Source organism: Pangasianodon hypophthalmus, chromosome 8 (genome assembly GCF_027358585.1).
Source record: "Pangasianodon hypophthalmus isolate fPanHyp1 chromosome 8, fPanHyp1.pri, whole genome shotgun sequence".
NCBI lineage: Eukaryota > Metazoa > Chordata > Actinopteri > Siluriformes > Pangasiidae > Pangasianodon > Pangasianodon hypophthalmus.
The window spans coordinates 23,160,734-23,183,555 of record NC_069717.1 but is presented as its reverse complement, the minus strand read 5'-3'; the positions used below and the strand labels follow the sequence as shown (position 1 = coordinate 23,183,555).

The following is a 22,822-nucleotide window of genomic DNA, read 5'->3' as shown; positions in this document are numbered from 1 at the left end:
ATGCGTTTTTTTTTTGTTTTTTTTTTTAGATTTTAACACTACACATTGAACTCATTTACCATCCAAATTTCAATCAAATTCTACCCTTAAATCTCATTTCCTCCGACGAACTACTCTAAACTACATTTCCCATGATGCACTAGGACAACGCTGATTGGTTGCTTGTTGATACACTTCCGAAACACCAGTCCAACCGTTAAGACGAGGCAAGATTTTAGCCGCACAGAGAAACTTCCTACATTTTCTACCCGGTTTGCTCTTTGAAACATTCCGCTTATCCAGTGCACAAGGTAAATATGATGTGTTCGGGGTTTAGCTAATAGCTATGTCGGGATTAGTGAAGGTGTTTGAATGAGAAAAGCTAACCAGCTAATTATATAGACGCGGTTTGTTTTTCTGGCAGCTCGTTTGGTGTCCAACCCTGATATTTAATCACCTGTGATTCATTTCTGAAGTGAAATACTAGCAAAAGAGAAACTCTTTTAATATATAGGGAAGAGTAAGGTCGTGTGTGCGTTACAAACACACACTGGCTGTATCCCAAATGTGTGTGTGTGTGTGTGTGTGTGTGTGTGTGTGTGTGTGTGTGTGTGTGTGTGTGTGTGTGTGTGTGTGTTCCCTGCATGTGCACTACACAGGTCACTGCAGCATTCTGAGTAGATTCATCTCTCTGTCTATTTACATCCAAAATGTTTAGAAGAGAAATGTCCTCTTTTGATACTATATATATGGTACTATATTTGGTACTATATATGTGTGTATGTTAGCCAATGTGCATCTCGAGCTTTAGTTTTGCTATCAAAATACCAAAAAGTCAGTGATTGCATTATGAAAAATGAAAGATTTTTAATTCAGTATTTTCAGAACATTAAATATTTAAGAAACAGGTGAAAAAATTGTAAACTAGCTTATGTATAATCAGCTGCTTGTTTTGACCTGCTGCTGTAATCATAAATACTCATTCTCTTTACAGTATACTCATACTGAACATCCTTTCAACAGAATTAATATTATTTGATTTGCTGTAGAAGAGAAATGATTAGTAATCGCACTATCTGGTGTCACTCAGAGGAGAATGGGCTTCACTTTTGACTCTGGTTCCTCATAAGATTTCTTCCTCATATCCTCTCAGGGAGTTTTTCCTTGCCACTGTCGCCTAAGGCTTGATCACTTGCAATCTAAAGCTACATTCGGATTTCTGTAAAGATGCATAGTGATGATGTCTGTTATTAAAAGCACTAAACGAATAAAACTGAGTGACAGTGGAGTTGCTCAATGTTATAAAAGTACAGGAGATTGTATAGGACATAACCTTGCTGTATTGTCCTTCCTTCTCCTAATCTGTAGGTGAGTTTCGGTCAGTCAGCGATGCCGTGTAATGAGAAATAAATGGAAAATATCAAAGACTGTCGATGAATGAAATCAAAATAGCTTGTGCTTATACTCTGTTTCCCTAAATGTAAGCTATGTATGACATTAAAACCATTTTATTCTGTAAAAATAAATTAGGCAGCACTCCATAATAGGAAGTAGAAGGATCATGAGACAACATTTTAAGCAATTAATTCATTTAAGTTAAATTATACAAAAAGCGATGGAAGTCTAAACATAAGACTGCTCTGTGTATAATATAAAACTCTTATTGTTCGTCTAAATGAATATTAATATATTATATTATTCAGCAGGGGTTGATTTGGGACTCAGCCAGGGATTTTGGTGAAGTTGGAGTGGCGCCATCATGTGTTTGATATGTGTTATTATAACAAATGCACTGCTGCCCAGGCAAAACTGTTCCACAAAGCGGGTGTATGAAAGTTTGCATCCCCCATGGGTTCTGGATGAAAAATGGAACTTGTACCTCTATTTTACAATTTACCTACAATTCTTTTTAAACAGTTAAAAAGCAAATTGAATGTGTATCCTGCAACAAGACAGTAATACAAAATAAGTATAAAGGAACCATAAGAAAGAAGTCAATCTTTTGCCATGGCCCTTTTGGTCTCTGGACCTAACTTGAAGAAGGCAGTGTATGAGATTTAGCAGAAATTTTCTGAAGAAAAAAAGGGGTTGAATAATCTTCTCAGCGGATACAAACCTTCACTGGGGGCAGTTATGAAGGCATTTGGTGTGCACACAAGTTATTGGATAATATTTAGATCACATTCAGAAAGTGTGATGCAAACTTTAAACTTACAGTTTACATTTTTTTTAACTAATATTTTTTAGCATGTATTATTTGACCATTTTTGTTACTTGTGATAATGAAGGAACATCTGTAAAACAAGTCACGCTCCATGTCTTGCTGGCTAAAATAAAATTTCACTTTGTCTTAAGACTGGACTTTTTCACTTTAAGGCAGAACACAATGCTAAGTATTTCTGTATTGTCTGTGCAGCTGCTGAAAAATCTATATAACTGATGTGAATATTAAATCCCAGCAGCAGGCGACTCCTAGCATTCACCTTTCGTGCATCACCTTTCGTGCTCTGGCATGAATTTCTCCGAGCTCCTCAAGCAGTCCAACCAGCTGTGCAAACTCTCCCCCGATGGAAAGTGTTTGGTATGGAATCAAATCTCAGCATTTGTTATAGGTGTCATAACTCCTAATCTTCTAATGGAAATTATGATCCTAACCATCTTTAATACAATCTCAATCTCTGTCATATAAATATAACTTGTGTAGAGGTCTGAGTATTATATGCTTAACAGTGCTGTTATCTCTCTTTTCATTATGGGTTATAGATATTGTTTTTCCCCGCTAACTAACCCCTCGTGTCTCACAGGCCACGTGTGTTCAGTATCGCCTGGTAGTGCGGGATGTCAGGACTCTGCAGATTTTGCAGCTTTACACCTGTCTGGACCAGGTGGCACACATGGAGTGGTCTTCAGACTCCCTCTTCATCCTCTGTGCTATGTACAAAAGAGGGCTTGTACAGGTACTTGCAGAACTTATTAGTCCTGTTGCTGAGAGTCAGAGCAGCTAATTAGGTGGGGAAATAATGAATAGTTTCCTGGAAGTGCATGCCTTTAGTGTGGATGAATGATGCATTAGAAAATGGTGTATCCAGCCTTGCCTAATTAGTTAAGATGTGCAAATTGATTTGAAGCAATAACTTCTTTGTTTAGATTCAGGTTGCCTGCATCGTCTTTTAAATGAATATCCCTGTCCATAATCACTTTTCAAAACAATATAAAAAAAAGTCTTACCTTTCTAAAGGAAGCCATCGCCAGTCCTTCATTTTGTCGTAGACTCAGGAGTGCAGGTGGAACGGAAGCTGTGAACAGGGCTGTTCTTAGTGGTGATGGTGTGCGCGTTCACGTGTAAGCGCCTTTCTCTCTCTCTCATGCAGGTGTGGTCTCTGGAGCAGCCAGACTGGCGCTGTAAGATAGACGAGGGCTCGATCGGACTAGTCTCCTCACGCTGGAGTCCAGACGGACGTCACATACTCAACACCACTGAGTTTCACGTAAGTGTGAAGTCAGGAGGAGTCTAACCCGTGCCATGTCAACTGTCGCTGCCTCGTAACCGAGGACCTGAAAATAGCAGGCTGTCGGGTGGAACGGGGCTGGCTTCAGACCTCAAATAACCATCTAACATAGAGCGCTGAGCTATGTCCAGCGCCTGTTCACTTTACAGTCAAGTCAATGAGGGGGAAAAACCAGGGAGGGATTGTTTATTGGGGTTACTGGTGTCGTTCAGTTACCATGAGGGGTATGTGTGTAAGCGTTCCCATTCCTTAACAAATTCCTGGAAAAAATGCTGGAAAGCAAGTCTGGACTGAATGAATCAGAAACAAACTATCTCAGGCATTTAATTTAATTTATTTATAAGGTGTCACTCAGTATAGCATTGCTTTGGTATATTGTAGTGCATTTTATAATACTTGCCATTGAGATACAAATTTAGAAACCACAGCTTGTCTTATGATAACCTCCGAACTCCTCATTTGCGATAAATATGGAAAATCCAAAGTTGGACTTTCCCTCCTAAATTTGTTAGATTGTCTAGTGGTTTAGGTTGCTCCATGAATTCACACATGCTTAACTAGTGTAGATGTGGGACGTATATCCTGATCCAGAGGTGTTTCTGAAATGGCCATGAAAGATACTCAGGACAGTGTAGAACTACATGTGAATCACTCTACATCCCTCTATCTTTGCCTGTTAGGGTTACACGTCGGCTAAGTGCCAGCGCAGGAGATGCTTGCTGCCTGAACTCGACTCCAAGAGTCACTGACAGGTGCTGAGATGGAGAGCAGCTGTGTCTGGGAATGAAAGAGGGGGCACGGAGCTGGGTGTCTGTGGCATTCTCACTTTCTCTCCCACTCAGTAGCAATCAAAATTCAGACTTGGTCTTTCCATTTCTCTCTGACGCAACTGTTTACTATCAGAAGGTGAAATGAGTAGTGTTGATTTTCTGTCAGGTCTCCATGCAGGTTCATGTAATGTGTGTATGTTGGAGGATGGTGAGTCTCTAAGGCAGGCAGGTTTACTAATGCTCCGTCATTAACAGTGTTTGCTCATAGGTGAGAGGTTAAGAGTTCAGTCTCTGGCATTAGGCTTCAGCTGGCATCACATTCACACTAGACAAGAATTCGTTAAGGTTAGATTAAAAGGTGGTTTGCATGTGGAACTTGGATTTCATGAGAGTCATAAACAGGATGCTAACTTGTTTGGAAACAGCTGTGTGGTGTTACTGCAGCCAGTGTGTTTTTTCTGCCCCCTTGTAGAGTTCATTTTCAGACAATATGGGGATGCATGTACTTCATTATGGCTAACAGAATTTTCATTGGCACATCTGATTTGGAAAGTGATAACTACAGTGAAAATAAGTTCTGTGAGGGCATTTAGGTGATTGTGTTTGTCTGAATGCTGTGGTTTATAAAGCAGGCAATTGTTAAATGGATGCATCAGTGATGATGTACTCCTTGTAGTTGCCAAAATTTAAATTTATGACAGATCGAAAAAGCAAATGACTAGTATTGGATTCAGAATAGATTATGACTATTATCAATTATGAATGTGAAGGCTGAATATGGGCTATTGTTTTATAAGCACTCCTGAATTTCTTAAATCTGATTGGTCAGAAGGTGTTGATTAATTTTCTGTAGCAGCAGGGCTCTGACATTAATGCTGTAATTCTGTAATTCAGATCACAAGTTTATATTAATGCTGTCCTTCTAATATGTTATTGTTTCTATTGTAACAGCTCATTCAGAGTGACTTTTATGGTGGATGATCTTAAAAATAAAAATAATAATAATAATAATAATAAATGGATTTAAAACTTGTCATTTAACAAAGAAATATGTATAACCATTAATATGGTGAAACTTTCTGTAAGGAGACATGTAACATTTATTGAAGGAGCCCCCAATGTCAGTGCTTTGTAATCACACCACACCATGAATTCCATGCATATTTTATGTATTGTGATCACAATATGCCTTGCAAAATATAAAACCACACAGGCGATGCTGTGATGAGTCACTTTTAAAGACTCACTTAAATTAATTTGACCTAAACACCCAGAAAAGTGCAGAGAATATGAAAACTGGGAAATAAGGTACAGGTGAGCATAATTAGAGACAGACCAAGTAAAAGATGAGCTGGAGACTGATAACTAAACAAGAACTTAAACAAAAAAAGAAACACTTGTTGCCATGGAAACTGCAGTGCAAATCAGGGAGGGTGAGCTTGTGACAGATCACACCAGTACCATGGTTTATCATAACACTCACAGAGAGCTCATCTGGGACCAGTGAGATCGGTCAGATTGCTCATAGGACACACAAATCTGGTCAGACTTTCTGTGATATTTTGCAAACACACAATATATAGTGCAAACTGAAAGTTTTTATATTTGGTCCTTGTTCTGACGCTTTTCTCTTGGTGCTGGAGCTGGATGTTTTTTTTATGGAGCAGCTCCGGCTCAGCTTGGAGGCACCATGATTATAAGCTAACTAACAGGTGTGTGTCCCAGGTGTAGTAATCCAAGTGTTTGCTGAGTGTTGTAAGAGGCTCCTGAAAGAAGAAACCCAAGGGCACTGGTGAATAGTATACCTTTCAAATGATGCCACATTGTTTGGGATCTTACCAACAATGCTTGTGCCATCATTAAACTACCACTATTCTAATAGTGCACAGTCAAAATGCTGAGCATTAGCCATGGCCCAAAATCCCCAGGCTGGCAGGGGTGGCATCTTCTGCCCTCTTAGTATGTCTGGCCGGCTGTATCGGATACGAGTGAGAATCAAATCTGTAACAGGAGCATTGGCACTGTATCGTTTTAAAGATGTTTTCTGATGGGGAATGCCCTGGCTTAATCCTCTGCTGACAGGCAGGTCTATGTAAAGATTCTTGCAAATGCCACTGCAGCTTCTTGCATACAAAGGGGCTTTCCCAGTGTGAATCATATTGATTCATTTCATTTCCAAATAGGTTCTATGGTGTATTGTGTTTGTGTTGCATTCTTTGTGTTGTCTTTGCACTGTAAGCATTACTGTTTCACTATTTTACCTATTTTAGATGGACTGAGTACTTGGGTCTTGCAGTAATAGACAATGTTGGGTTGCAGTTTTTAAACCATCCTTCAATGTGGCACGGTTGTGTTCTTATCGCAGTGCAGGGAGCTGCAGCTGTCGCGGTGCTGAACATTCCCCTGTGGTTTCAGACATGGTGGTGACACGTGTCTGCCTTGGCTGGCTCACTGAACCCCTGAACGCGCTAACCTCACCAGCTCCTCAGGCCTCCAGCATGCATTGCGACACAGAGAACCATCTCCCACCTTCCTCTCCACTGTCCTAGAGTTTTAGATTTCAGCTATCTCTCTCTTTCACACCAGACCCCCTGATAACCCTCTCTGTGTAGCAGACGTGATGAGAGGTGGCATTGCTTAAAGTGATGACCCTGTGTAGATGCTGGTTTCCATAGAACTGAGATGTCTGATACAGCTGTAGGGCTTTGCTCAATCCATTCACGGCTGAAGACAGACAGCCATGAGAGAGGGAGCAGCTGATGCACCTCAGGTGTCCTTCTAGACTTTGAGTTCACCAGAGGACACACCAGAGGACACAGTAGGGGAGCACAGAGAACATCCTCCATTGCAGGGTTGAATTTCTGATGCATCTGTGAGTTTGATGTTTATTACACATGTTTCAGGAAGAGAGAAATGCAGTAGCTTTAGAAGTGCTTTCCATAAAGAATGTTAACTCCTAAGGCTGCACAGTGGCTTTGCCACTTCTGGTAGCTTTGTACTACTTTCATGTGTTTAGTTCACACTAGATTAGAAAATTAGCTTGCAAAAGTGTGCATGAGTGCTTTCCACTTTATAGGCCACCTCATACTGGTTTAATGGTTTAATGACAACCAACAGAACACGTAGATTTTCCATTTTACATACACACGTATGGCATTTGGCTGACGCTCTTCCCCAGAGCGGCTTATAGAATGCTTTGATGAACGCTATAGAGCAATAGTGGTTAATGGATCTACCTACAAATATAATTCACTATACAGAGTAAGTCACACAATCATGCACATCAATGCCATATATTATTAAACTTTTGGGGCATTTTTCAATTGTTACTCCACCTGCTTAGTCCAAATCTGAGTGAAACTGCTTTAGGTTCATTTTCTATTTGGTCAGATTCAGTTTCACATTGCAAAAAAAAAAAAAAAGCAATTGCTGAAAGTCATATCAGGGTTGAATCATGCTCTCATGCTCTCACTGCATTTGGCAGTGTATGGAAAAAATGTCTGTATATTTAAAAAATGAAACCATCTAAAGAATATAAATATTATGATGTTTATATTAGGGGTGTTTGAAATTTTCATGATAGGACACCCTAGTCTGAAATTAGCACCGTTTCATGGTGTCACAGTATTAATCAAGTATTAATTAAAAACAAGTAGAACTCCCAAGCCAACAATGTGGACAGGGATGTCTCCACCACCAACAAGTCTAGTCCTTCTTGTTACTAATTTTTATGCCTGAAATGCTCTTAAAATATACTTCAAACAGGACGCTATTGTAGAAAAACTATTTTAGACATTTGACCTTGATGCGACTGTTTGGATCAATTCCAAAATCTAATCAGTTCATCTGCTGGATACAAAGATAACACCGTATAAATCTGACCACTCATTCAACCACTTGTTCTTGAGATATCACATTAGCGAGAATCTCGGATGGGGATGCTCAGACTGCCCGAACACCTAATACCTCCACCAGCTGGTGAAAATAAAGGAAAATTGTATTAAAAAATCTTTGTGTATATAACAAAAAATGTAAACAAAAAGATCAAATCCCCTAATTATTTTCTTTCTTATAAAGATATTTTTTACTTTTCTGGAAAATACAAATAACTGTACATTAACATTTGAAGAAAAATGCTATTTTTTTTTTAAATAGTTTTGCTACAGCAGTTGTGTTTACATCTTTCCAAGATATGCATTTTGCATACAGCTGTACATACAGTATTTATAGTTACTTGGAACAATTATTTATTATTCAAAGCCTTGTGATTGTTTTGTGCTTTAAGCAATATAAAATAACTTTTATTGTTGAATATCCTTACAATTTTTGTTTATCCTTACAGTTAAGAATCACTGTCTGGTCTCTTTGCAACAAATCTGTCTCCTACATCAAGTACCCTAAAGCCTGCCAGAAAGGTGAGAGTGTGAGACTGAAAAGTAGCTTAGACAAAGTGAAAAAGCTTTAGAAGTTTATAATCCACACTCAAACAACGCCAACCATCTTCTCATCATTAGGGATGGACTTCAGTGCAGACAGACGCTACATGGCTCTAGCTGAGCGACGAGACTGCAAAGATTACATTAGTATATTTGTTTGTGATGACTGGCATCTTCTCAGGGTGAGTGTTTTCTTTTTCTTAACCAAGTACAGTCCACTTACTGTGTGATTCAGGAGCTTCAGGGTCCTAGATGGTGTTCCCTATATAAGTCTGAAGATAAAGATTCTGCTGGAAAGACAAGATTATAAGAAGTTCACTGGCTAGCTGAAGCCTTTATGTATTATCTGTCAAACATGTCATACTCAGAAGATGATTACTTTTTGGAGTATAATGATTTTCACATATCATGGCACTGTACCGCAGCATTTTGAAGCAGAAACACAGGACCTAGCAGGGGTAGAGTGGTCTCCTAACGGCTGTGTGCTTGCAGCGTGGGACGCCTGTCTCGAGGTGAGAATCCGTCTCACAGGATTAATGAGGAATGTCCTGAGATTCATATGTGATAGGCATACTGTGATCCAGAATGAAACATCTAAGAATACATCTGAACATAAGAATTCCACAAAGTTTCTCAAAGTCATCTTATTTATTTATTTATTATTATTTTTTAAATCTAATATATGTATATTCATCTAGTACAAAATGCTGCTGTATTCCCTGGATGGGCGTCTGCTATCAACCTACAGTGCTTATGAATGGTCACTGGGCATTAAATCAGTCGCCTGGAGTCCCAGTAGCCAGTTTCTGGCCATCGGCAGCTACGATGAGAAGGTATAACCTCTACAAAAACACAAACTGCATTTAGCTTCTCATATTAAGTTTGGCATAAGATTATGCTGATAATATTTTAATTCAGTAGGTTAAGCCAATGGTTCTCAAACCAGACCTCATGTCGCCAAGACAGTCCATATTTTTGTTCTGTCCCAACTCCCACTACATAGGAATAGATCAAAAATGTGGACTGTCTGACAGGAAATCAATTTATATGTAATTTACAACACATTCTGTTTCTGCTTTATTTTTAAGAACCATTGACTTGTCAGTACAAACCAGTGTCTGAGAAGCTATTATGGTATGGTTGTTTTCCATTAGGTTCGGATCCTGAACCACATCACCTGGAAGAAGCTCGTCGAGTTTGAGCATCCAGCTACAATCACTAACTCCAAAGCTGTAGGCATTTATTCCAAACTTTGTCCACTGTTTCTAAAATCACTTCATATATTTATAGTTCTGCCAGTATTTGGAATTTGTCATGCATTTACTTGGCTTATAGAGAAAAATGGCTGAGACATGGTGGTGTATGCGCATGCAGAAATCTGGATGGCTACATGGCGTTGTTTGATGATTTTTGTTTGTTTGTTATTAGGTGGTGTACAGAGAGGTGGAGAAAAAGCCTGTTGTTGGCATTGAGGATTTGTCCACTCATCAGATCGCCATGACAAGTTCCCTGTTCAACACACAGAGCAAATGTAAGGCCTTTGGACTGTTTCATAATGCAAGTGTGCGTGAAACATGATGTTTATACAGTGGATCTCTGTTAACGCTGCCTTGTATTGATTGAGGTGGAAAGAACTGAACAATAGATAGACAATCAACAGATTGATCTTTAAACCTATTTAAAATCATTTCCAAATGATAGATCTGTGGACATATGAATAAAATTAAGCACAACAAAATAATATGATAATTCAAAATCAAGTTTAAAAATCTATTTTTATGTACATTATTCAGCCATTTCATGATATAAATTACCACAAATCTGAATATTTACAATAATCTTTCTTTCTTTCTTTTTTTATTTATTTATTTATTTATTTAAATGTATAGGTATTATATTACCTCAAGTAACCTTCTGCTTTGGTTTATGTTAGGTCTTGTTTCAGTTATCTTGCTGATGAGCACTATTGGTGTGTGTGTGGGCGAGTGTGTATGCTAATATTGCGTGTTATGCAGACAGTTGTGTTTGAGTGGAGCCTGAGGCTGGAAGACTCGGCATGGTGACAGGGCCATTATGAATTCCAGCACGCAGCAAAGTTGACCAACTATTTCTGTGGGCAGACCATTGACTGAGCTCTGCGAGAATGCCCCCATATAAATCTTACCACCAAAAACATAGCGCCTAGTGTCATGTTTTGACACAAGATCTCTTCCTTAAGCCTGTGTCTCTGCTCCTAAAAACATGAAACCATCCATGCTGACAGTCACACTTTGCCTCAGTATTTTGTGTGGCTCAAATTCAACGATTTGTTCCTGGCAACAGATGTTGCACTACACTTCTGGGGATGTGTTCACAGCAATCTGACATCCCACACTCCTCTGAAGCTGATATATACTGTAGATGAAGGGTACTGGTCTAAAACTTTGCTAGAAATATGCTAGTATGAAATTGGACTTCTATAGTGGAGATGTTTCTATTCAACTTGACTGATTATTACTTTATTTCAGATGAGATTGCTCCATTGCCAGTCCAGGTGTCAGTGGCAAAGCCTGATCCAGATCGTGCCAACCCCAAAATCGGAATCTCTGCTGTTTCTTTCAGTGCAGACAATCGCTACCTTGCCACAAAAAATGGTAATAATCTAATTATCGATATTATGTAATTGTTATAAAATAGATTGCTAGAAGATAATACTAAAAGAATAATAAAAGAAGGGTAAATCTAGAAGCTTCTTTCACATGCAGTATGTCATAGCCACTTCCTGATGAGTGCCCCTGCCCCATTTGGCATCACTACCAGTCATGAGAAGCATTACCGGCTGCCCGCTGAGTCTGGTATTTAGAGACATTTGCTGCTTTTAGCTGCTGTGTAATTCCCCTTTATTCTATCCACTAAGCTTTATTCTTGCGAGTGCAAACTCCCTAACAAGCGTGTCTTCCTGTTTGGCTTGGCGGTGGGGTGTTAATCATCATTAAGTACTCTGATGAGTAGTAATGTCACTGTGCTGGCTGACGCTGTGCCAACCGCGTGTCTCAGACAGCATGGCGCAGTGTGTGTGGCTGTGGGACATGCAGAGGCTCAGCCTGCTGGCCGTACTGGAACACACTTCAGCTGTGCGCTGCTTCGTCTGGGACCCATGCCGGCCACGCCTGGCACTCTGCACCGGAAACGCCAAACTCTATCTGTGGTCCCCCGCCGGCTGTGTGTCGGTCAAAGTGGAAGTGGAAGGTGTAGGTGAGTGCCAGCTTGAACTGCACACAGCATTCAGTTTCTGTTTCCAGGTCACACTGAGGCATTTTATATTTATACTAAATATCAGATTTATCACAAATACATCTCTATGGAACATGAAAAGAACATTTTTAAAAAATCCTGTTATATTTGCACTTCCACCATTTGTGTTATGTCTGTATATGTGTATAAATATTGTTTATGTAAGGAATACTTTAATATGTAACAAAAACTTTAATATATTAGCCCTTTACATTATCTTTTCCTCCTCACTTACCCACTTACCCTGGTGATTCTCTGGCATGCTCTGTGTAACTCAGGTTTACAGGTGCAGTCACTGTTCTGGCACTGCGATGGAGAATCTCTGATCCTGTTGGGGAAAGATCAGCTGTGTGTGTGTTACATGGCCACAGATGAGGAAAAGTGAGTGCCAAGGAAAAGCCAATGGCTACACTAAACTAGTACCAGCGTTGTAAACTTCCATCTTAACTTGATCTATTTTAAGAGTAACTGCTCTTTGCGAGGGGGAAGCCCTACACCAACGTACAATTAAAAGCTGATCAATTAAAAGTCAATTACTAAATAGAACAGCAGATGTTTGCAAGGTTCCAATGCCTGGCAAAATCATTACATTCCCTATAGAGTGTACCTTTTATTTTATATTTCAGGCTTAGACGTTCCTCAAGAAAGACTCAGAAACTCATCATAGTTGTAATATCTTCTTACAGTATTACAGTAATACGTAAACATTTTTCAATCAGATTTCAATCTACAAGGCTCCCAAGTGGCGCAAGAGAAAAGCGTTTGTCCGATCGTCGGAAGATTCTGAGTTCCAATACTGACAATGCCAATGCCACAGCCACGCCAGGCTTAGAGCCAAGGGAGCAAAATTGGCCATGTTCTCTGGGTGGGAGGGATGTTATACAAAGACAGTAGCCAATCACGGGTGTCTGTGCTCACGTATGTGGAAGAGGGCAGATAGAGCTTGTGTTATAGTGAATGTGTTATGCTGCCATGGAGCATGAGCAGCAGTTCTAAAAGATATGGATGCCCCACCCTTCCCAGAGCTGGCTAGCAGGTGACCAAATTAGTGAGAAAGGGCGGGTGATCCTATCTACAAATTCCTATCACAGAAGAACTTTGAAAAAATTGCTCATAATAGAAGCCTATTTATAGGCTTATAAGCCTAAGGGTGGTTGTAAAACTGTTATGTTTAAGACCCACAAGTTTATTCTAACACAAATTCATGTCACCACACATTCTTCCTTCTGATAAATGATTCCCTGGATTATTCCTTTAAGTTAAAATAGTGTTGACGACTTAATAGTTAAATGACGTTTACAATGAATCTGTGGTCGACCGTATGAAGGGCAGAGTACAGTAAGTAAGTGTGCTAATAAGGGCTGGATTTTTACATAGAAAATAGCACTGCTGTGATTGACAGCCAGATGTTTAATGTACCTCAGGACTACAGGATTGTAATGCTGGAACACAAATATGCCAAATCACACTGCAAAAGCTGAATCTGTCCATATTGTAATGTCCAGTATTGTCTGGTTTAATTGTTATTTTATTTAAGGCACCAAATATTCATGAAGTAAGAGCATTAATATGTAAAAACCAACTGTGTGACATAGTTAGCATATTGCTCTAGGCTTTATAGGGACCATGTTTTGTCTGATGTAGGAGATATTTTTAATCTGTAAATGTAGAGGTTAGGATTATTTTTATAGGCTCAGACTTTCTAATAAAGTTTTCTACAAATCTGAACTGTTTTCTTGTGCCTGAACGTTTCCAACTGCATCCCAACACACTCCCTTTTACCTTCTTTATTAACTGAGAAACCAACGTACAAGAATGTAGAGCAATTTTATTAAGTTTGAGCATGAGCATCATTACAGTACAAATCCACACAACTGAAATTTAGACTACAGTGCTGAGGCTGGCTCTGAAAACCAACCTTAAGCATGAAAAGGTGCAATAATAACTAATAATCGTAAGTAATTTGGGTCTCAGAAAGTGGTCCAGCAGTTAGACATCAAGAAATTGAGGAGTGATGACAGTTTTGAATTGAGTGCTACTTAGTATTAATTAGACATGTTTTGCCAGAGAAAAGGAGTGTGAAAGCTGTAATGGGTGATTCGAAGCAACGACCAGATTGCAAATGTCACACACATAAAACCACTTTTTACACACAGTAAACCGCATGCACAGTTCACATGCAATTCTTTACATTTTTACAAAAGAAAAATCCTTCAAATGGTGCCATCATCAGGAGGTTTAGTACAAAACACATAACCTTGTACTGTGAGAGACACAAAAAAAAACAAATAAAAGTGCATACAAGCAAATAACCTATTAGGGAACCCGTATTAACACCTGTGCACTAATCACCTCTGGTTAGAATTAAACTCCTAACCCTCATTTGCATCCTTGAACAATAAAGCAGCATTTAAAATGAAAGGTACTAAATTACTAACCTAACCTGAGCCAGGATTAACATCACAAACTGAGCCACATTAGTTACAGCACGGGAACATTTTGTAAAAGATCGCCCCAAAGTTTAATTCAAAGTGCAAGTTACTTGTAATTTCTCAACAAATCATGCACTGATTTCACTACTATGAAGTGTGGCAGAATGGCTTGAATGATGAAACTGGAACAGACCAATGCTAAAGACAAAAAATATCTTCACGTTGCAAAGCCCCAAGCAGCAATATTCTTTCCATATGACAGGACTTCTGTAACTTTTATATTCACCCCTGGGATACAGGAAAAGTCTACCCTGAAAAATATTAAATAAATATCTTTACATTGAAATAATTGTGATGTGTTTAGCCATTCTGGTGCTGATTTGTTGGTTAGTGCTGTATTTTCATTATTCCTGTGAGAAGTTAGCAGATGTATCACAGGGAAAAGTGAAAATAAATCAAAGTTTCAACTCAATAGTTTAGTCAACTCAGTTTCCTTACAAAAGAAATCACTGAAGACCAGATGCTAATTATAAAGATAAATATGCAAGTTATTCACAAGTTAATAAATAATAATGAATACATTTATAATAATAATAAGAAGAAATTTTTGGACTGAAAGGGAACACGATTCATCAGTTCAAACTATTATGAACAAACTCCTGAACATTCAGTGTGAAAGCTGGAAGCCGCTTCCCAGCAGCAAGCTTTCAGCAGAGTATGATTTTATATTTCTGTATGTTATTAGTACAATCATCACCTTTTGCTTTCTGAGCAGCTCCATTCAAAACTCACTGCATAAGCAGTCTCGTACCACAAATATCAATTTACACATCACTGCCCTACACAGGAGTCAACACGTAGTCCTTTATTGGTTAATGAAAAGCTGAATTCACACATGAATGAATCAGTTAGTGTGATTATCCTTCAGTGCGTGGCTAGAGCAAGCAGTGGAACAACACACACACTGTTGGTAAGATTAATAATCACATTTTAGAAATATCAGACAGTATTGGTAAAATTCATTGAGGCAACAATGTGCTATTTTTGTTTTAATACTGGTTGTCAAACTTTATATCATAGTAGATTTTTTAAATTAATTTAGGAATAGAGGCTATAATAATGTTTAGTACTAGAAATATTTTTCTTAGGTAAATGGAATTTAAGAAAATGTTTTAACAGGCATTTCATTTCAATTTCTCTTACTTATAGCTTATCAATGACAACAGTACTAGCTTCAGTGTACTTTCCTAGAGAAAGTCGTTCACCTAGCTGCTACCTTCAAAGTCCACAATTTAAACAAAAAAAAAAACAAAAAAAAACACTTAGTAATTACTGTGTCAGAGGTGCCACATTACTAATAAGAAAATCCTAGCAGGCGGGGACAGGGGATTTATGTAAGTAAGTGGACAGGATGGCTCCATGCGAACAGCATCAGTTGAACTGATATAGAACTGTTGGCAGAAATGTTTGGATTTAGCAACCTGCTGAGTGCGTAAGCTTTATACAGTGTACTGATGGTCCGTGTGATTTTGGAGAGTATGTTGGGGTAAAGTTAGCTAGCTAATTTGTTTTTGTTGTCCAGATGTGCACCAAGCAACAGTAAGAAAACAGCAAGGCTGTTGGTGTGACTGCTAATTCATAAATAGAGGCAGTTCCTTTTTTTTTTTTTTTTTTTTTTACCAGCCAAAGAGACCACACTCACATTTTCTTGGATTCTACTGGCTCATAAGATCGTCGTAGCAACAGGTCAAAATGCTTAGGCTAAACCATAGATATTGGCACCTCTGCTATATGCAATAAAAAAAAACCTGTGTGTATGTTTTCTGCTGTTAGAGGAATACTGAAATTATGGCTATTCAGCTGTTCACTGACAATTAACGTTTTCTATTAGTCTGTCCCCATCATTAATCTGAACACCTTACCAAGCGTGTTAATAAAGGAACATGGTGAGTTACATACTAAACTGGCATTTTTTTAATGGCTAATACCTAAGGTCATTACGGCAAATATTTCATCCTATTCCACTACTGCTACGTATAAAATGCACCAGCATCACACACTCCAAATCCCACATCAACATACTGTTTAAAAAAAAAAAAAAAAAAACACTTAGTAGAGTGGGACATAACAATGAAGCGGGATGGCACAAGCCCAGTAAAGGGGCATCAATGTTGGCATCGGATGCTTCCAGGCACATGCTGAGGAGCCAGCGAGTCACACTGGGGGCGTGAAGAAGGGCACGCTTCACACCCCACTGAAATCCGGCAAGCAACACAAAAGGGATTCATGGAGCTCGACATATTCAAGTGCAACAATGCAGGTTAGCGATGAAGAACTAGAAGCCGATTTTGCCTCTGGTCATGGAGTAACCCAGTTTGGCCTCGTTGTTGATGAAGGACATGATGCCCAGGTAGGTCTCGATGAGCAGCGGCCGCTCCAGCAGCAGCACCCCGTTAGACCGGCCCGGGATGGGAAACTCCTTATGAGCTCTCTTTACCGCCTGGATCAGCTGAGTTTTAAAGTTGTCCAGCTGATGAACGAAACAGGAAGGGGATCTCTCAAAGCAGGATAATTGTGCACTGTATGCTTCCGTTTATATACAGTTACATTCCTACACAGTGATTTAGAACTGAACTGAGCAGTTCAGATTAAGGGTCTTGACCAAGGACTCACAGTGGCAGCTTGGCAGAATTTGTACCTCAGAATCTTAACCACTGAGTCACCACATCCCACGCTTAAGTGCTTAGTAAGATTCAGTTTAGACATGCACAGTGCAATTAGTATACTCATTTTCATACTCGTTCTCACAACTGTTTGAAGAGCTTGAAGAGTTTTTTTTGTGTATCTGATTTGTGGATTTACCTGGCAAAGGGAAGCCACCTTTTCATCAGCATGGGCCATGGGGTGCTCTGTGAAGGTGGCATAAGGCATGTCAGTGGACCAGGGGTTCCACCGGTTTAGGAAAGAAGGCCTCGGCCGTTTATCCCAATGCACACGAACACCACTGCCCTCTCTCCTGTAAATAGACGCAGACAACAATCGATTTCTGATTTTCGTTGATCCAGGGTTTTAAAAGACTATACTGGTGTGAGTGATTAATACCAGGCAAAAACAACTGAGTAATCATGAAAAATTAATCATATCTACAAATAGCATAACATCATATCTAACAGCATAAAAACAGATGGTCAGACACCAAGGTTGGCTTTTGTGCTTCATGTCCAAGCAGAACACAACACTGACACTCCTGCATTGAAGGACAATGGCTACAGAGGCCAAATCCATGTGCGACTTGTTTGGCTAGCATGACAGAACACTGGGATACTTTTACTGTCCGATTATTTGGATCAGCATGTGAAACACCAAAACAGGCCCTTGGGAACTCTATACAGGATTGACGCTGTTATTTAGAAAAGGGGAAGTATTAATTGTTTGTCTGGGGGAGCTTATATATGTGGCATTGAGGGGATCAAAAGATCAGAGGTCATTTTAACCAAGCATGATTCACATATTCTTCTCTCCACTCTCATATGATCTTACTTATTCAGAGATTTTGGGGGAAACTCAAACTCTCCAACTGAAATGGTGTCCACAGCGTTTAAGGAAATTCTGATGACCTGCTGACACAGCAAGTTTATGAAGTCATATTTGCAAACCAGAAGGGACCTGCAAAACACCACAACACAGCAGACATCAGCACACTAAGAGCTGTTAAACTCCACTTGTAGATTAATACATAACGACATCAGGTGAAGATGAACTTCCTTTCTCACCTCTCGGTTATGAGCACCAGTCTCTCCTTTTCATTGTTCCAGTGATCAACTCTGTAGAGATAGTACACAAGGTTGGTCAGACTTAGCTGAAATCCATATGATCTTGACTGTGAGTTCAGAATAAAACAAAATACACTTTCATATGATCTCCAAAACCAGTCTTATATTGAACATGCATTTTAAACCGACGTATAATCTATGTTGGCTGTGCGACAGATCAATTTAATGATATATTTAAAGTTACAGAATGTAAGATTTTTGGATTTCACCCTTTCTGGTATTACTGCAAGCTGCTTACAAAAGCATATTTTGTAATGTGAGTTACAATATCAATCTGACTCTTACTCACAGCCTTCCGTTTTCTTTGTTTACTCTCTCAGCTCTCTCACTCTTTCTCTCCTCTGACTGGCTGCAGGATCCTGTCTGTCACTCTGTTCGTCGGGATTTACCTTCTACCTAGTTTTATTACTCAGATATCCAAAAGCGTTAATAACGTTTTCCTGTCAGTAGATACACGGCACATCTGCTCATGTTTGACAGATGTAATATAGAGAAATAATGAACAGAAATATTAAATGCACAGCAAAGGCTTGACTGAAAGTCAGTTCAACATTTTAATATTTCAGTATTTCCAGCCCTACAACAGTAGCTCACCTTCTGGCATGGCTTTTCTTTTTCATATTTTCTCGGTGGAATGTGGTAATGAATACCCAAACAGTGATTTAAGTATTCAAACTTTTAACTGGGTATTTAAATACCCGTGCACACTCCTGCACTGTAGTTGGACTTGAAGTTGCGATGTGATGATGGCTGACATATCTGAGGTGGTGCATGTGTGTACAAATCTCCTACCAACTCTAACCCAACAACTGACACCAAGCTGACTGTAAATTATAAGCAGAACAGGAACACTGTACTATAGAGTATTTTCCCCCATCAAACTGAAGCTTTGAGCCTGCAACATAACTGCACTTCACAGGTCATAAAAATGTTTAAATGATAATGTGATACATAACATTATGCACAGAATAATATTTACACTTTCCCAAAAAATCCTCTAGCATTACTTTGAAGTTGTAAGGCTGTTTGCTGGTCAAGCATACATTAGAGGACTTGAAGCCTGATTTTCTGTTTCAGACAAAATTTCAAAATCAGAAACACATTTCCAATCTTAAGCCTTTTCAAGCTCACTCATAAACAACTAGTTTATTTTGATGATGAACATCATACATGAGTCTTGTGTTTCATGCACAGTGATATAACAGCATAACAGTTAAAGGTAACAGTCAACGAGGGAGCTAAGAAAAAAAAAATGAAAATGGCTGTGATGTGGACCACAGAGACAAGGACACACTTGTGAAACAAAGAACGAGGTCTGTTTTCCACCCAACCACATCTCGATGCTGTTGGCATTTATTCCTTCTAACACTTTGTGTTTTGTCTATTGTCAGGCAAAATGCTCCAGCTCCATCTTTGTTTGTGTAACATGCTAGCACAATCACGCCAATTCCCTTGAAATTCGGGATTAATCAAACAGCACATTACAGTAATTATGAGATGCCATCTATTTTCAACATCTTTTTTCATGACGTAATGAAAGAAAAAAGACAACTCACTCTGCTAAGAGCCACACACTCAGGACCTCGCCATCTTCTGAAGGCAAAGCCACTGTGCGGATATCGTTCACCGCCTGCTCTATGGTTCCTGGCTGGAGAACAAAAAATATGAGCTAAATATCAAATGCTTTATCAATTGTTTGGTTTTTAAAATAATACTTTACAACAATCATATACAACTTGACACCATGACAGGATTGTGAACCATAATTTGTTCTCAGATAGCACCATTATAATCAGCCTCTTTACTATAGAAAATAGATTTAAAAATGTTAATCAAATGTACATTGATTCTTGCAGATGCACCATTTTATGCCTCACCAGCTGAACTAGAAAGTACTGGAAACTAAAAACAGGAGCAACTCCTCTTCGTCTGAGGCATCTGTTTGCACTGATACAGCTTTCAGCACCGTCATTAAGGTCCATTCACTGAGGCAAGCGTTATGTGTGTTTGTAAGTACAGAATGCAGACTGTGTGTTATGAAAAGGTTTAGTATAGACATCAAAACCAAACACTTTACAGAAACAATCCAAAGCCATTTGGATTCATTTTTTTCCAGAGGTTACAATGGTTCTTCAGTTTTACACACAAGTTATCTGTAATCAGGGTTAGTAGAATAAACAGGGTTAGTAAAATAAACAGGGTTAATAGAATAAACAGGGTTAGTAAAATAAACAGGGTTAGTAAAATAAACAGGGTTAGTAAAATAAACAGGGTTAATAGAATAAACAGGGTTAGTAAAATAAACAGGGTTAGTAGAATAAACAGGGTTAGTAAAATAAACAGGGTTAGTAGAATAAACAGGGTTAGTAGAATAAACAGGGTTAGTAAAATAAACAGGGTTAATAGAATAAACAGGGTTAGTAAAATAAACAGGGTTAGTAGAATAAACAGGGTTAATAGAATAAACAGGGTTAGTAGAATAAACAGGGTTAGTAGAATAAACAGGGTTAGTAAAATAAACAGGGTTAGTAGAATAAACAGGGTTAATAGAATAAACAGGGTTAGTAGAATAAACAGGGTTAGTAGAATAAACAGGGTTAATAGAATAAACAGGGTTAGTAGAATAAACAGGGTTAATAGAATAAACAGGGTTAGTAGAATAAACAGGGTTAGTAGAATAAACAGGGTTAATAGAATAAACAGGGTTAGTAGAATAAACAGGGTTAGTAGAATAAACAGGGTAAATAGAATAAACAGGGTTAGTAGAATAAACAGGGTTAGTAGAATAAACAGGGTTAGTAGAATAAACAGGGTTAGTAAAATAAACAGGGTTAATAGAATAAACAGGGTTAGTAGAATAAACAGGGTTAGTAGAATAAACAGGGTTAGTAGAATAAACAGGGTTAGTAGAAGGACCCAAACTGTCAATGAAGTTGTCGGATGTTTAAGAAGTCATCATATATAATTTTAGAGAACTGTAGTGATTGAAAATGTTGTGAGTAAAAAATAAAGATTATTTTAAATGTAGTAAGTAAAAGTCAAAACTATTAAGTGAAAGAAATAAACTTCAGTAACAGACTTGAGTACAGTACAGTACAGTACCAAAGGATCTGTATGTAAAAGTCTCCTGTCAGGATGCAGCTCATTCACAGACTAACAGACAGAGAGCCCCAAGATGAGCATTAACAGAAAACTCTGTGCCATTTACATACATACAGTATTTTGTAAATTCGATTTATTATAAATCAAATCGAAATTTTATACATCTTAGTGTAATTTAACATATAAATGCCTGTCAGTGTTACTAAAGCTTGAAAACGCAGAGCAGAGGAATATTTTGCTAACCTTAGCTAAACTATTTAAAAGAAAACATGTTAATGACTAGTAATTACATAATTATATAATATTTGGAGAACAACATTTACTTATTTATTTTAAATTTTAAATACAGGGAAAACGACATATCACTAAAATTACTATTTTACTATTTTAATCTTATTAACAACTTTTATGAAGTATCTGATAGCTATTTTCAGCTGATAATTAAAGCCGAAGCTAATAATGATAATAATTTAGCTAGCTACACGGTCATTATTAGCGACCCTGCTTTACACACCGGCTACTAATAAACTAATAAACTACTGTTTATTAATGTCCTGTGTGGTTCTTACCCTAAACACGAAGTAATCCTTCACTTTCGCACGGATGGTTGGGTTGTGGACGTGAAAAGGCGTGAGTTTTTGGAGCGGAGAGCAGCAGGCTACAGCAGCTCCGAAGCCGAGGACAGATTGGGCCTCAGGCCCCGGACTGAACGCCACCTCCAGCCCGTCGAGCGCGTCCTCAACCCCGGCGGCGGGAAGAACCGCAGCCCCTGGACTCTCCGGCTCCACCGTGTCATTCAGCTGAAGCATATTATTCTAAACGTTTATAACAAACACTAATATTAGCTTTATTTAGCTCAATTTGGCGATTTACAGTGCTGTTCTTTTTCTGCAGGAGAAAACAGCAGGCGCTCTGCAGAAGCTTGTTTTGCTTAGTGAGGAAACACCCACCTGCTCCTCTCTTAAAGCCACATTCACCTACAGAAAGCACTGTAAATACTGCACTGTAAATACTGCACTGTAATGAAGCACTGTAAATACTGCACTGTAATGAAGCACTGTAAATACTGCACTGTAAATACTGCACTGTAATGAAGCACTGTAAATACTGCACTGTAATGAAGCACTGTAAATACTGCACTGTAAATACTGCACTGTAATGAAGCACTGTAAATACTGCACTGTAAATACTGCACTGTAAATACTGCACTGTAATGAAGCACTGTAAATACTGCACTGTAAATACTGCACTGTAATGAAGCACTGTAAATACTGCACTGTAAATACTGCACTGTAAATACCGCACTGTAATGAAGCACTGTAAATACTGCACTGTAAATACTGCACTGTAAATACTGCACTGTAAATACTGCACTGTAATGAAGCACTGTAAATACTGCACTGTAAATACTGCACTGTAAATACTGCACTGTAATGAAGCACTGTAAATACTGCACTGTAATGAAGCACTGTAAATACTGCACTGTAA

At 38.6% G+C, this 22,822-nt stretch overlaps 3 protein-coding genes across 10 annotated transcripts in view; 1 reads left to right on the top strand and 2 right to left on the bottom strand.

Moving 5' to 3' along the window:
- The window catches only part of tp73 (tumor protein p73), a 37,773-nt gene extending 34,408 nt beyond the window's left edge, over positions 1-3,365 (bottom strand). The window contains exon 1 of one of the 3 annotated variants that reach the window (XM_053236039.1): positions 3,208-3,365. In XM_053236039.1, the coding sequence (XP_053092014.1) occupies positions 3,208-3,239 (32 nt within the window). In that variant the 5' untranslated portion in view covers positions 3,240-3,365. The remainder of the gene's footprint in view (positions 1-3,207) is intronic. The other 2 variants (XM_053236040.1, XM_053236033.1) reach the window with 2 other exon arrangements.
- Positions 141-13,695, top strand: wrap73 (WD repeat containing, antisense to TP73). Of its 3 annotated transcripts, none has more exons than XM_026925837.3 (13): positions 141-290; positions 2,442-2,560; positions 2,784-2,936; positions 3,351-3,467; positions 8,601-8,673; positions 8,773-8,876; positions 9,120-9,206; positions 9,393-9,527; positions 9,849-9,926; positions 10,123-10,225; positions 11,202-11,327; positions 11,731-11,928; positions 12,246-13,695. In XM_026925837.3, exons 2-13 carry the CDS (start codon positions 2,492-2,494, stop codon positions 12,350-12,352), a joined length of 1,350 nt encoding a protein of 449 aa, XP_026781638.1. In that variant the 5' UTR covers positions 141-290; positions 2,442-2,491; the 3' UTR covers positions 12,353-13,695. The 3 variants fall into 3 exon arrangements, with proteins under 3 accessions (XP_026781638.1, XP_026781637.2, XP_053092016.1); XM_026925836.3 differs by having other exon boundaries at positions 2,439-2,560; XM_053236041.1 differs by lacking the exons at positions 11,731-11,928; positions 12,246-13,695 and adding an exon at positions 11,439-11,536.
- Positions 11,810-22,354, bottom strand: tprg1l (tumor protein p63 regulated 1-like). Of its 4 annotated transcripts, none has more exons than XM_026925839.3 (7): positions 21,904-22,354; positions 19,789-19,880; positions 18,173-18,223; positions 17,940-18,065; positions 17,262-17,415; positions 12,211-12,295; positions 11,810-11,945 (listed from the first exon to the last, which is right to left on the bottom strand). In XM_026925839.3, exons 1-6 carry the CDS (start codon positions 22,141-22,143, stop codon positions 12,260-12,262), a joined length of 699 nt encoding a protein of 232 aa, XP_026781640.1. In that variant the 5' UTR covers positions 22,144-22,354; the 3' UTR covers positions 11,810-11,945; positions 12,211-12,259. The 4 variants fall into 4 exon arrangements, 3 of the variants coding, with proteins under 3 accessions (XP_026781640.1, XP_053092017.1, XP_026781639.1); XR_004578647.2 differs by having other exon boundaries at positions 11,860-11,945; positions 12,203-12,295; XM_053236042.1 differs by having other exon boundaries at positions 11,922-12,295.
- Between the last annotated feature and the right edge of the window lie 468 nt (positions 22,355-22,822).

Coding starts and splice junctions, on each gene's coding strand:
- wrap73 (XM_026925837.3), top strand. CDS start 2,492: ATGAATTTCTCCGAGCTCCTCAAGCAGTCCAACCAGCTGTGCAAACTC. Junction 2,561..2,783: donor CCCCCGATGGAAAGTGTTTG/GTATGGAATCAA, acceptor CGTGTCTCACAG/GCCACGTGTGTTCAGTATCG. Junction 11,929..12,245: donor AGTGGAAGTGGAAGGTGTAG/GTGAGTGCCAGC, acceptor TGTGTAACTCAG/GTTTACAGGTGCAGTCACTG.
- tprg1l (XM_026925838.3), bottom strand. CDS start 22,143: ATGCTTCAGCTGAATGACACGGTGGAGCCGGAGAGTCCAGGGGCTGCG. Junction 18,066..18,172: donor CTGGTGCTCATAACCGAGAG/GTGAGAAAGGAA, acceptor GGTGTTTTGCAG/GTCCCTTCTGGTTTGCAAAT. Junction 16,930..17,261: donor AGGTGGCTTCCCTTTGCCAG/GTAAATCCACAA, acceptor TTCGTTCATCAG/CTGGACAACTTTAAAACTCA.